The sequence below is a fragment of the Artemia franciscana genome, chromosome 10 (genome assembly GCF_032884065.1).
Source record: "Artemia franciscana chromosome 10, ASM3288406v1, whole genome shotgun sequence".
NCBI lineage: Eukaryota > Metazoa > Arthropoda > Branchiopoda > Anostraca > Artemiidae > Artemia > Artemia franciscana.
In genome coordinates this window covers 35,590,084-35,604,567 of record NC_088872.1, presented here as the reverse complement: position 1 = coordinate 35,604,567, position 14,484 = coordinate 35,590,084, and the positions used below count along the sequence as shown (strand labels likewise).

Sequence of the window (14,484 nt, the reverse complement as noted above, 5' to 3'; positions counted from 1 at the left end):
CTAATTTTTTCAGAAATACCCCCCCCCCCCCCAACTACCCCAAAGAGAGCGGATCCGTTCCGTTTATGTCAATCATCTATCTAGGACTTGTGTATATTTTTCCCACCATGTTTCATACCGGTCCCTCCACTCTAAGTGTTTTCCAAGTTTTAGGTTTCCCCCTCCAACTCCCCCCAATTTCATCAGATCTTGTCGGGATTTAAAATAAGAGCTCTGAGACACAATATCATTCCAAACATCAAATTTCATTAAGATACCATCACCCGCTCATAAGTTAAAAATACTTCATTCTTTCTATTTTTTCCGAATTAACCGGCCCCCCACTCCCCCCAAATGGTCAAATCGTGAAAACGACTATTTCTAAATTAATCTGGTCCGGTCCCTGATACGCTTGCCGAATTTCATCGTCCTAGCTTACCTGGCAGTGCCTAAAGTAGTAACTACCAGCTTATCTGGTAGTGACCAGACTGACAGACAGACACATCGACAGACCGACAGAATTTGCGATTGTTATATGTCACTTGGTTAATACCAAGTGCCAAAAAAATAGCAATTTTACTGAGTGTTTCTTTTTCGACCTATTATTTTTTGTTGTTGCTACTCTAGCATGGACATACTGGGACAAAAAATTATATCGCTGCAATGACAGTCAATCATAATAAATCTGATATATCATAATAGATCATAAATATGTAATAAGGCTTTTTGTATTCTCATTGAAAATAACTAGAAAAAAAGACAAATTTGCTCCTATCCCTCTATATTTGTAAGAATTAACTACTATTACAGGCATTGGGGAGGGGGGGGGGGGTAATGAAAACAAAGACACAAATTTTCTTAATGTTAATGATTTCAAAATTTGTTAGAATACTATTTATTTCAGGGGACGCAAATTGGATTAACATCCATTTTATTTATTTATGATAAAAAGGCTTTGATTTGAAGACAAGGGCTAATTTGGGCCCAATCCCCTGACACTTCAAACTTCTTTGAATTTCTGGATACTTCCTAATCAAATTGGATTTGATCAGAAAGGCAAATCAGATTAACACCCATTTTATTTATTTATGATAAATAGGCTTTGATTCGCTTTGAAGGCAAGGGCAAGTTTGGGTCCAATCCCCAGCACTTCAAACTTCTTTGAATTTCTGGATACATCCTAGTCAAATTATCCAGCTTCTTTTTTTTACAATTGCCCTCTTCCGTCCTGGGGAAAAATTCATTTATGACTTCCAATTTAAGTTTGTTCTTTATCACATACACTCTGTAGACCCACTCATTCATCAGCAGTAAAAAAAAAATAACCAAGAGCTCAAACCTAAAATTAGACTCGGCACTAGAGTTGTCGATTTTACTGTTAATCGAGAAGCACCGAACTCGCAAAAGCACTGGATATCTCCCCTCCCCCCAACTACCCCAAAGAGATCGGATCCGGTCCAGTTATGTCAATCACGTATCTAGAACTTGTGCTCATTCTTCCAATCAAGTCTCATCCTGATCTCTCCATTCTAAGCATTTTCCACTTCCCCCTCCACCCCCAATGTCCCTGGATCTGATCCGAATTGAAAATGGAGCACCTGAGACATGAAATCTTTCTATATATATCAAGTTTAATTAAGATCCGATCACTCATTCATAGAATAAACATACCTCAACTTTCATGATTTCCCCTCCCTACAGCCCCCTCCCAGATGGTCAAATCAGAGAAACAATTATAATCAAGTCATTTTGCGTAGGTCCCTGACACGCCTACTAATTTCCATTGTCCTAGCACGTCTAGAAGCTCCAAACTCACCAAAGTACTGGAAATCCCCCACCCCAACTCCCCCAAATGGAGCGGATCCGGTATGTCAATCACGTATCTAGGAAATGTACGTATTCTTCCCACCAAGTTTCATCCCAATCTCTCCACTCTAAGCATTTTCCAAGATTTCTGGTTTCCCCCTCCAACTCCCCCCAATGTCACCGAATCCAGTCGAGATTTTAAAATAAGAACTCTGAAACCAGAAGTCCTTGTTTATATCAAATTTTATTAAGATCCGATCACCCATTCGTAAGTTAAAAATACCTCAGTTTTTCTAATTTTTCATAATTAATCGTCCCTCCACCCCTCCCCGGATGGTCGAATTGGGGAAGCGACTTTTTCTAATTTAATCTGGTCCGGTCCCTGATACGCTTGCCAACTTTCCACGATCGCAATATCAATCACGTATCTAGTTTCAAATCTTCTTCATATAAAAATGGAGTAGTTTAGGAATAGATCCCAAGACCTCTGGCACCTTAAGCAAAAACCATACCCCTAGACCAACGAGCCACACCTAAGAACAATAATCATTTTGCTTAATCGCAAATAAAGATTCTTCTCAACTATCTCGCTCGCCCCCCCCCCCCCAGATGGTCGAATCGGGGAAGCGACTATTTCTAATTCAATCTGGTCTGGTCCCTGATACACCTGCCAAATTTCATTGTCCTAGCTTATCTGGAATTGTCCTACCCTATCTGGAATTGTCCTAGCCTTCCATTTAGTTCTGCTTCCATATCAATGCAAGCATCAAAATAAACAATCATTTGTTTCGCCCGCTGCTTATTGTAGTGATGATGGACGGCTGCATAGCTGCTGTAAATCTTTGTTTTACCAATGTTTTTTTTTTTTTTTTTTTTTTTTTTTTACTGTTCAATTTGTCTGTTACAATACTATCCTGTACACCTCTATGAAATGTATGGTAAAACAAACAACTGGTAAAAAAAAAAAAAAAACTTCAAGTGTATCTTGGGCTTAACTGACATAACATATCACATCAGGACAAGAGTGTATTAAAGTAAAGATAGTTACAATTTGTAAATGTTGGAGTATTACCTGAAATAATATTCTGTGCAGTTGAAGATAACCCACAGTCTTATCAAACAGTTCATGGTAACAAACTGTAAGTAAGGAGTAATATGTGATGTTACTTTTTTTACTTGCTAGTCTTGCTTTTGCACTTTATTTATAGTTCTATGGGTTTAATAAAGTATAATCTCAAAAGCATTACACAGTGTCAGAAGTGGGATCACCAATTAGCCTCACCAAATTAATCAGCCTGTAAGTAACCACAGTTAAGGAGATAGCCTTCAACACAGATGTTGAACAACCAACCAACCACCAACTGAAACACCCCATGCCTGACAGACAAATTGAAGAGATTTGAGGAAAACATCAATCTAATGTTTGATGAACCACTATCAGGAGAGACAGAAAAAGCAATGGGTACATACCTCGGAATCTGGACAGGAGACAAGGGACGTGAAATCTTTGAATCATTTACATTCATGGATCAAGAAAAGAACAAAACTGAACCATACCTTAGAGAAATTCAGAAAATATACTGTACCACTTGATTTGGGTTCCATAAAAGAGAACAGTTAGAAAACAGGAGTGTAGAAAATTTCATAACAGAAAATTCTGAAGAGACAGGTAAAACAATGACCATATGCTGAACCCAACGAGATCATATAGTGATTGGCTCTAGGGACACAAGAATCAGAAATCGTCTTCTCATGGAAGGAGACTCTCTTACCCTACAAATGGCCAAGCAGAAGTGTCATCTCTACAAAATAACCCAGGCTCAGTAGCAAACATTTGAATGAAAGAAATTGCTTGTAAAAAAATAAATTGATGCTCTCTGAACAGGAAGTGCTACCAGCCACCTAAGCAAGATAAAACACAAAACTGAAAAAAAGGGAGCGTTACTTCTGTGGAGGAACATACTCTCCAGCCCACATGTGTCCAGCTAACAGAAAAAGCTGCCCTAAATTCAACAAATTCAACAACTTTGATATAGTGTACAAAAGTTCAAAAGGTGTGACATTGTGACAGGTGCTACAAAAAGTGGAGCTGATTCTGAACAGGAAGATGAAGTGTTTTTACATATGGTGGACCAGTCAAACAGCAGAGATGAGGCACTTATCACACCGAACCTACAATCAAATTTTAATTCAATTCAAACTGGATACTGGGGCTCAGGCAAATATACTTCCTGCTAAGTACTTTGACACCATATGGTCTAGAGATCCAAGAAACAGCGCAAAAATTAACAAGCTACTGTGGATCCAGAATCCAAGTTGGAGGAGATTGTCAGGTCATGGACAGCTACCAGTCCAAAGTACCATCAAAGCTACAGCTCTATGTAGTCAAAACAGATTGTGTTCCTATTTTAGGGTTCAGATCAAGTATTTATCTGAGTCTAGTCAAACTGGTCCTGAGTGTGAACAAACTTAAAGAGACATATCAACAACATTATTGAACAATTCAAAGATGTTTTTGAAGACACCAGAAAAATTGAAGGTGAATGCTGCTTCCACCTTAAAGAAGGTACCATCCCAAAAGCTCATCCATTTAGAAAACTTCCAGCTTCCCTTAGAGATAAACTAAAACAAGAGCTTAATTGAACGGAACAAAAAGGCATCACCAACAAGAACTAAGAGCTCATATGGCACTTGTGGCGAGATCAGAAGAGCAAGAACCAAGAACTCGTATGGCATGAGCTCTAGCGAAATTCGAATAATCAATAGATTGATTTAAAAGGAAAATCAGAGGCTTAATGCCGGTCGGGATTTAAAATAAGAGCTCTGAGTCACAATGTCCTTCTAAATATAAAAATTCATTAAGATCCAATCACCCAATTGTAAGTTAAAAAACCTCATTTTTTCTAATTTATCCCCTCCTTTCAACCCCCCCCCCCAGATGGTCGAATTGGGGACAACAACTTTATCAAGTCAACTTGTGCAGGTCCCTGACACGCCAACCAATTTTCATCGTCTTTGTACATCCAGAAGCACCAAACTCGCTAAAGCACTGGACCCCCCCCCTAATTCCCCCAAAGAGAACAGATCCAGTCCGGTTACTTCAATCACATATTTACGACATCTGCTTATTCTACCCACCAAGTTTCATCCTGATCTTTCCACTCTAAGTGTTTTCCAAGATTTCTGGTCGGGATTTAAAATAAGAGCTCTGAGACATGATTTCCTTCTAAATATCAAATTCCATTAAGATCTGGTCACCCGTTCTTAAGTTAAAAAATACCTCGATTTTTCCGAATTAACACCCCCCCAACTCCCCCAAAGAGAGCAGATCCGTTCCAATTATGTCAATCACTTATCTAGAACTCGTGCTTATTCTTCCCATCAAGTTTCATCCTGATCTCTCCACTCTAAGTGTTTTCCAAGATTTCTGTTCCCCCCCTACATCCCCCAATGTCCCCGGATGCGATTCGAAATGAAAATGGAGCCTCTGAGACATTTTATATATCAAGTTTTATCACGATCCGACCACCCGTTTGTAAGTTACAAATGCCTCATATTTTCTAATTTTTCTCAATTACTCCCTTCCCCTCCCCAACTCTCCCAAAGAGAGCGGATCCTGTCCGGTTGTGTCAGTCACGTATCTTGGACTTGTGATTATTCTTCCCACCAAGTTTCATCCTGATCTCTCTACTTTAAGCATTTCCCAAGATTTCCAGCCCCCCCCCCCAAAAAAAGAGACACTGGATCCGGTCGGGATTTAAAATAAGAGATCTGACTTACGAAGTCCTTCTAAATAAGAAATTTCATAAAGATCCGATCACTCCTTTGTAAGCTAAAAATACCTCATTTTTTCTAATTTTTCAGGATTAATTCCCTCCCGCTCAACTCCCCCAATGAGAGTGGATCCGTTCCGGTTATGTCTATTACGTATTTAGGATTTGTTCTTATTTTTCCCACCAAGTTTAATCTTGATCCCTCCACTCTAAGCCTTTCCCAAAATTCCTCCCCCCCCCCCAAACTCCCCCCAATGACACTCGATCCGGCCGGGATTTAAAATAAGATATCTGAGTTACGAGGTCCTTCTAAATCAAATTTCATTAAGATCCGATCACTCCTTTGCAAACTGATTTTTAAGTGACCTCACTTTTTCACATTTTTCCGAATGAACCCTCCCCCCAATTCCCCCAAAAAGAGAGCATCTGTTCCGATTATATCAATCACCTATCTAGGACTTGGGCTCAGTTTTTACACCAAGTTTCATCCCAATCCCTCCACAATAAGTGTTTTCCAAGATTTTAGGTTTCCCCATCCAGCTTCCCCCAATGTCAGTGGATCCAGTCGGGATTTAAAATAAGAGTTTTGAGACAAAATATCCTTCTAAATATCAAATTTCATTGAGATCCGATCACCCGTTCGTATGTTAAAAGTACCTAATTTTTTCTATTTTTTTCAAATTAACTGTCTCCCCACTCCCCTCCAGATGATCAAATCAGGGAAACGACTATTTCTAACTTAATATGGTCAGGTCCCTGATACGCCTACCAAATTGCATTGTCCTAGCTTATCTGGAAGTGCCTAAACTACTAAAACTAGGACAGACAGACAGACCAACAGAATCTGCGATTGCTACATGTCACTTGGTTAATACCAGGTGCCATAAAAAGGTTATCACACCCATAGACTGGGTAACTTCAATGTTAGCTGTTGAAAAGAAGGATGGCACCATAGTCTGGGAATCTGCGCTGAGCCCATTGACCTGAACAAAGCAATAATGCACCCATTCTATCACATACCTACAGTGGAAGACATAACTACAAAACTACATGGAGCCAAGTGTTTTAGGAAGATGGATGGAAGATTAGGCTATTGGTCACTCATTCTAGTTTTATGACAACCTTCAACACTATCCACAGCTGATATCTCCTCAAAAAAATGCCATTTGTGATAATATCAGCCCAAGATGAATTCCAAAGGAAAACTGAAGAAACAAGTGTGGGTCTTGAAGGTTTTGTGGTGATTGTTGATGACTGATTAATCTATGGAGTAACAATTGAAGAACACAACAAGCACATCCTTGCTATCCAAGAAAGACCAAGACTACCCTGTGCCAGGTTTAACAAGGAAAAATTCAAATTCCGTGCCCCTAGTGTACCATACTTTGGACACATCATCAGCACTAGCGGATTACAAACTGACAAGTTGAGAGCCATCAACAAAATACACATCCCAACCAAAAACAAGGAGCTAGCTACTCTGTTTGGCATGCTAAACTTTTTATCCAAGAACATATCAAACTTCTACTCAAAGAACTTCAAGGCCACTAAAAACAGAAAGAGTTCATCTGGGGAGAAAAACACAAAGAAAACCTGAGTGAAATAAAAAGAAACAGTTTCAAATCTATCTTCTTTGACCCATCATGCAGCTCCATTGACCTCATAATTGATGACTCATCAACAGCCAATGGCAATTTGACTGCTTATGCCTCTATATCCCTGAACAAGACTGAGCATACATACTCTCAACCAGAGTAGAAGTTACATGCAACTATGCCTGGGTGTAAACACTTTCACCACTATCTTTATGGCAGAAAGGTGAATGCCCCAACCAGCCACAAGTTTCTGGGGAACATAGTCTCCAAGCTCCTAAAGAAAGCACAAGGAAGAAATCAATGGATGATATTAAAGGTCCAGCTCTAAGACCTGACAATCACCTACTAACCTAGCACTGACATTCCAGTTTCCATTGCTCTGTCTAGGCTACATTTACCAGAAACAGATCAGGGATTACATTGAGAGCTTGAAATCTATGACCATCAGCTTTTGACAATCCAGCTAGTCAGTGATGAAAAGCTAGCACAAATTGACCAAGAAACTTGCAAAGACCCCAGCTCAGCCAAATAGCAAATACTATCAAGACTGGATGGCCAACATTCCAGAAGCTCTATAGGAATGATCTCTTGCCCTACCAAACAATACAACACAAACTTACAGTTGACTGCAGCCTCATCCTCAACAGAGAAAGAATTGTCATACCTGAAAAGCTGAGATCAGAAATACTAAGCCAGATGCCACTTCCCACTTGGGCATTGGAAAAATGAAACAACAAGCAAGAATGATTAACTAACGACCAGGCCTCAATGCAGACACTGAAAAAACAATGTCTAAGGATGGATGTTACAGAAATATTCACCTGGAAAGGTTCAAACTACTTGATCCTTGTTGACACCCACAGCATGATATTTTAAGTGGACAAGCTGAAAGATATGACAATAAGTAAGTTCATCTCAGAACAGAAAGCACATTTTGCTAGACACATCATTCCAATTTCCTTCACTTCAGACAACACTGGTCAGTGCAGATCAGCCAAATTTCAAAAAATCAGAGGGGTGGGGAATCCAACATCAGACCTCAAGCCCTCACTTCCACTAATCAAATGTCCCCATGGGGAAAAAAAATCCAGACATGCAAGCAAATTATGAACAAGAGCTAAGAGCTCATATGGCACTTGTGATGAGGCGAGAAGAGCTAAGAGCCAAGAGATCATATGGTATGAGCTCTAACAAAATTTTATGAATCAATAGATTGATTTAAAAAGGAAAATGAGAGGCTTAATGCCGGTGAAGATTTAAAATAAGAGCTCTGAGTCACAAAGTCCTTCTAAATATCAAAATTCATTAAGATCCGATCACCCACTCGTAAGTTATAAATACCTAATTTTTTCTAATTTTTCCTCTCCCTTTTGCCCCCCAGATGGTCGAATCTAGGAAAACGACTTTATCAAGTCAAATTGTGCAGCTCCCTGACACGCCTACCAATTTTCATCGCCCTAGCACGTCCAGAAGCACCGAACTCGCCAAATCACTGAACCCCTCCCCCTAACTCCCCCAAAGAGAGCGAATCCAGTACGATTCTGTCAATCACGTATCAAGGACATTTGTTTATTCTATCTACCAAGCTTCATCCCGATTCCTACACTCCAAGTGTTTTTCCAAGATTTCCCCCTCCAAATCCCCACAATGTCAAAAGATCTGGTCGGGATTTGAAATAAGAGCTCTGAGACATGAATTCCTTCTAAAAATCAAATTTCATTACGATCCGATCATCTATTCGTAAGATATAAATACTCCAATTTTCATGTTTTCAAGAATTCCGGTTCCCCCCTCCAACTCCCCCAAATGTCACAGGATCTAATCGGAATTTGAAACTAGAACTTTAAAGCAAAAGATCCTTCTAAATATCAAATTTCATTAAGATCTGGTCACCCTTTCGTAAGTTACAAATACCTCAATTTTCAAAATTACCCCCCCCCCCCAATTCCACCAAAGAGAGCAGATCCGGTCCAGTTATGTCAGTCACGTATCTTAGACAGGTTTCTATTCTTCCCATCCAGTTTCATCCTGATCTCACCGCTTTAAGTATTTTCTAAGATTTCCGGTACCCCCCAACTGTCCCCCCCATATTACGCATGATCCGGTTGAGATTTAAAATAAGATATCGGAGTTACGAGGTCCTTCTAAATATAAAGTTTCATGAAGATCCGATCACTCCTTCGTAAGTTAAAAATACGTCATTTTTCTTATTTTTCAGAATTACCCCCCCCCCACAATTGAGCGGATCTGTTCCAATTATGTAAATTACGTATGCAAGACTTCTGCTAATTTTTCCAACCAAGTTTCATCCCAATCCCTCCAATCTAAGCGTTTCCCATCATTTTAGGTCACCCCACCCCAAACTTCCCCCAATGTCACCAGATCTGGTCAGGATTTAAAATAAGAGCTTTGAGACACGATATTCTTCTAAAAATCAAATTTCATGGAGATCCAATCACCTGTTCGTAAGTTAAAAATACCTCATTTTTTCTAATTTTTCAGAATTAACCCCCCCCCCCCAACTACCCCAAAGAGAGCGGATCAGTTCTGGTTATGTCAATCATGTATCTAGGACTCTTTTTTTTTCCACCAAGTTTCATCCCGATCCCTCCACTCTAAGTGTTTTCCAATTTTTAGGTTTCTCCCTCCCAACTCCCCCCCCAATGTCGCCAGATCCGGTCGGGTTTAAAATAAGAGCTCTGAGCGACGATATCCTTCTAAATATCAAATTTCATTGAGATCCGATCACCCGTTCGTAAGTAAAAAATACCCCATTTTTTTTCAGAAATACCCCCCCCCCCCCCAACTACCCAAAAGAGAGCGGATCCGTTCCGTTTATGTCAATCATCTATCTAGGACTTGTGTTTATTTTTCCCACCATGTTTCATCCCAATCCCTCCACTCTAAGCGTTTTCCAAGTTTTAGGTTTCCCCCTCCCAACTCCCCGCCCCCATCACCAGATCCGGTCGGGATTTAAAATAAGAGCTCTAAGACACGATATCCTTCTAAACATCATATTTCATTGAGATCCAATCACCTGTTTGTAAGTTGAAAATACCTCATTTTTCTAATTTTTAAGACTTACTCCCCCCCCCCCCCCAACTACCCCAAAGAGAGCAAATCAGTTCCGATTATGTCAATCATGTATCTGGGACTTGCGCTTATTTTTTCCATTAAGTTTCATCCCGATCCCTCTACTCTAAGTGTTTTCCAAGATTTTAGGTTTCCCCCTCCAACTCCCCCCAATGTCATCAGACCCAGTCGGGATTTAAAATAAGAGCTCGGAGACACAATATCATTCCAAACATCAAATTTCATTAAGATCCAATCACCCGCTCATAAGTTAAAAATACTTCATTTTTTCAATTTTTCCGAATTAACCGACCCCTACTCCCCCCCCCCCAGATGGTCAAATCGGGAAAACAACTATTTCTAATTTAATCTGGTCCGGTCCCTGATACGCTTGCCAAATTTCATGGTCCTAGCTTACCTGGAAGTGCCTAAAGTAGCAAAACCGGGACTTTAGGTTTTCCCCCTCCAACTCCCCCCAATGTCATCAGATCCGGTCGGGATTTAAAATAAGAGCTCTGAGACACAATATCATTCCAAACATCAAATTTCATTAAGATCCAATCACCCACTGATAAGTTAAAAATACTTCATTTTTTCTATTTTTGCAAATTAACCGGGCCCCCACCACCCCCCCAGATGGTCAAATCGGGAAAACGACTATTTCTAATTTAATCTGGTCCGGTCCCTGATACGCTTGCCAAATTTCATCGTCCTAGCTTACCTGGAAGTGCCTAAAGCAGCAAAACCAGGACCAACAGAATTGGCGACTGCTATATGTCACTTGGTTAATACCAAGTGCCATAAAAAGGCTGGGGAATAATGCTTATCTAGGACTTCTTGAACACAGAAATACTCCGGTAGATATATTCACTACTCCTTCACAGTCATTGATGAGCCATCAGCTGTGATCCATCATCCCATGTGCCCTGGCAATTGGTCAAGAAGATTGTATCTACCTCTAAATTAATATAGCCCCACAAAGCAGCATAGACATGACAGAAAAGATACCACAAATAGCACAAAAAGCTACTGAAACCACTCCATTAGCATGATGCAGTATGCCATGAAAAACATCTGGATAACATCCAGGAGATCACCCAAGTGGTTAGCTTGGCAGCTGCCCTCACATCATATTGGGTCTTACCTCAAATGGGCATGGTTGTAAGAAGAAATAGGGTTCATTTCAGACCACCTCATAACCCACACTTAACCCCTAAAGAATGGAGAGCCTGAAAACACCCCTATTCCTTATAATCACAGAAAACCCACCACACTATAGATGCCACCTAGTCCCTGCCCAACTAATGCAAGCAGGAAGGATAGTGAAGCCCCCTCTTACCTGAACTTATGATAGTGCTATGCCAAGGGCCAGCTAGAAGTGTATATACCAACAGTGTTTTCATTAACAGGTGAAAATATGAGCCTAGTGCTGTTTTGTCCCTGAAGTTTTATTCTCTAAATTAAAGTTGATTTGATCTTCTATTACTGTTTTTTTCTTTTTTTATGTTTCCTCTTGAATGTATAGTAGTGAAAAGAGTGCAAGCCAAGCACTCCTGCTTTAAAAGTGTTGTGCAAAAATGAAAGTGAAGATTACCAACTAAAGTTTGGGAGAAAGAGGATGTAGTAACATGTGATGTAGGTTTGTTTATTTGCTTGCTTTTGTTTATTTGCTTGTCTTGCTTATGGTTATGTGCTTTGTTTACAGTGGCTTGGATTTAATGAGGTGTCTCAAAAGATTGCAAATAGTAACCAAAACTCTTTAAAAAATGGAATTTTGATACCAATAGATGTATCAAAAGAATCAGCATGCTGATTCCAAACACCCAAGATTCACTAGTTTTAGTGTTCAAATGCTATGAGCCTGAGAAAATTTGCCTGATTTTGAAAAAGGAGGAAAACAGTTGCTAAAAGACAAAGAATCATTATGAAAATCACAGCTTCAGATTTAGTGAGTCAGAGAACCTTACTTTAGAGGTTTCAAGCCCTATCTGCCAAAATATGGAATTTCGTATTTTTGCCAGAAGAAAAATCCAGATGTGTGTTTTTGCATTTTTTTTTCAGTTCATCCCAGGGAAGATTGTATTGAACCAATATTTCTAGAATATTGGGAGAGGACTCATTCTAGTGGAAATTAAATTTTCTAGTGTCCTTTCTAAGTAACCAAAAAGATTGGAGGGTGATTGGTCCCCTTCTATGCCCCCTTTCCTCTAAAATTTTTAGAGAGCAATGTCTATTCTAGAACCAATGTTTCTAGAATATTGAGAGAGATATTCATTCTAATAGAAAGTTAAGTTTCTATTGCCATTTTTAAGTCATCAAAAAGATTTGAGGACAATTAGCCCTCCCTATCATGCCACATATTTCTCCAAAATTCTGTGATCAAAATTTTTAGGCAGCCATTTTGTTCTGCATAGTTGAATGGTGCAATAGCCATGCCTTAGGAGGTAACATATGCTGGAATTGTAAGAGCATCAATTGGGGGTTAGACTATGAAGAATGCTTCTATGCATTGCCATGAACAAAATCCTCCCCTGTCTCTAAACTTTGAAACTTACTTTTTATCATTAGAAATCTTTGAATATCTACACTTTCATAAATTGGTTCTCCATGGGAACTGTTGTAATTATTAACAAAAGGGTTTTAACTAAAAAGAAGACAGCTAAAACATGTGGGTTAAAAGTCACTAAACTAGTAAAATTCTAGTTAGGTGACTTCTTGCTATCTCAGAAAGGGGTTAGGTTAGGAAAATGAAACTTTCAGGGATGTCTACAGGCTAAAGTATGTCCCGGGAAGGTATTTTGAAGTACCTACCTCCACTCCTTCTCCCTCTAGAGGACCCAGACATTTGATGACCATTAAACATATGTGTGCTATAAAAGTGAAGCCTTGCAAAATAGATCTTCTGCTTAAATGAAGTACAATAAAATTGTTTTCAGCTTCACAACTTTGCCCAATCCCAATTTATAACGTTTTAAAGATATGCAAGCACATTCCCTAAATTTTGAAAAAAATAACAAAAAACATTGATATGGCCCAAAATACAGAAAATTCTATTTAATTGACTTCTTGCTATCTCAGAAAGGGTTTAGGTTAGAAAAATGAAACTATCAGGGATGGGGCTACAGGCTAAAAGTATGTCCTGGGAAGGTATTTAAAGTACCAACCTCCACTCCTTCTCCCTCTAGAGGGTAGATATGCAAGCACATTCCCTAAATTTTGAAAAAAATAACAAAAAATATTGATATGGCCCAAAATACAGAAAATTCTATTTAATTGACTTCTTGCTATCTCAGAAAGGGTTTAGGTTAGAAAAATGAAACTATCAGGGATGGGGCTACAGGCTAAAAGTATGTCCTGGGAAGGTATTTAAAGTACCCACCTCCACTCCTTCTCCCTCTAGAGGGTCTTGGAAATTGCCTATATGACAGGTCTATACCTATTGAAATTTTGACCAAACAACATTTTACCTTAATTTTCAGTTACTAGTTGCTTTTTCTCTGACTTTAGTTCTGAAAATGCAATTCCTGTTATTAGAGTAGAACTTTGAGCCATATCAATGTTTTTTCTTTTTTTTCAAAATTTAGGAAATGTATTTGTATATCTTTAAAACCTTATAAAATGGAATTGAGCAAAGTTATGAAGCTGAAAACAATTTTGTTGTACTTCAATTAAGCAGAAGACCTATTTTGCAAGGTTTCACTTTTATAACACACATATTGTTAAAGGTCATCAAAGGTCAGGGCCCTCTAGAGGGAGAAGGGGTGGAGTTAGTTGCTTCAAAATACCTTCCTGGGACATACTTTAGTCTGTACATTCATCCCTGAAAGTTTCATTTTCCTAACCCAAATCATTTCTGAGATAGCAAGAAGTCAACTAACTAGAATTTTACCCAAAATTCTACTCAAATAACAAGGAATTGCATATTCAGAACTAAAGGCAGAGAAAAAGTAGCCTAACTAGTAACTGAAAATTAAGGTAAAATGATGTTTTGTCAAAATTTCAATAGGTATAGACCTGTCATTTAGGCAAATTTCAGGGCCCTCTAGAGGGAGAAGGAGTAGAGGTGGGTACTTTAATTTTGCTGGAATCAAGTAATGGCATAGCATGGCTTCTCTTTCATCCTAGAAAAACTAACCTAGGCCATGTTAAGATGTAGCCTATATTTACCTGATATTTGGAAACAACATAAAATAATAAATTTTATGGTAACCTGCTGCTTTTTTTTAGCATTTTCCTTTTGGAATTAGCCAGCTACTAAG

The 14,484-nt window shown here is 39.0% G+C and overlaps 1 protein-coding gene across 1 annotated transcript in view; it reads right to left on the bottom strand.

Moving 5' to 3' along the window:
* LOC136032460 (uncharacterized) overlaps positions 1 to 3,311 on the bottom strand; it is a 35,273-nt gene extending 31,962 nt beyond the window's left edge. Inside the window, exon 1 of the mRNA XM_065712771.1 lies at positions 3,256 to 3,311. Coding sequence (XP_065568843.1) covers positions 3,256 to 3,311 — 56 coding nt within the window. The remainder of the gene's footprint in view (positions 1 to 3,255) is intronic.
* Between the last annotated feature and the right edge of the window lie 11,173 nt (positions 3,312 to 14,484).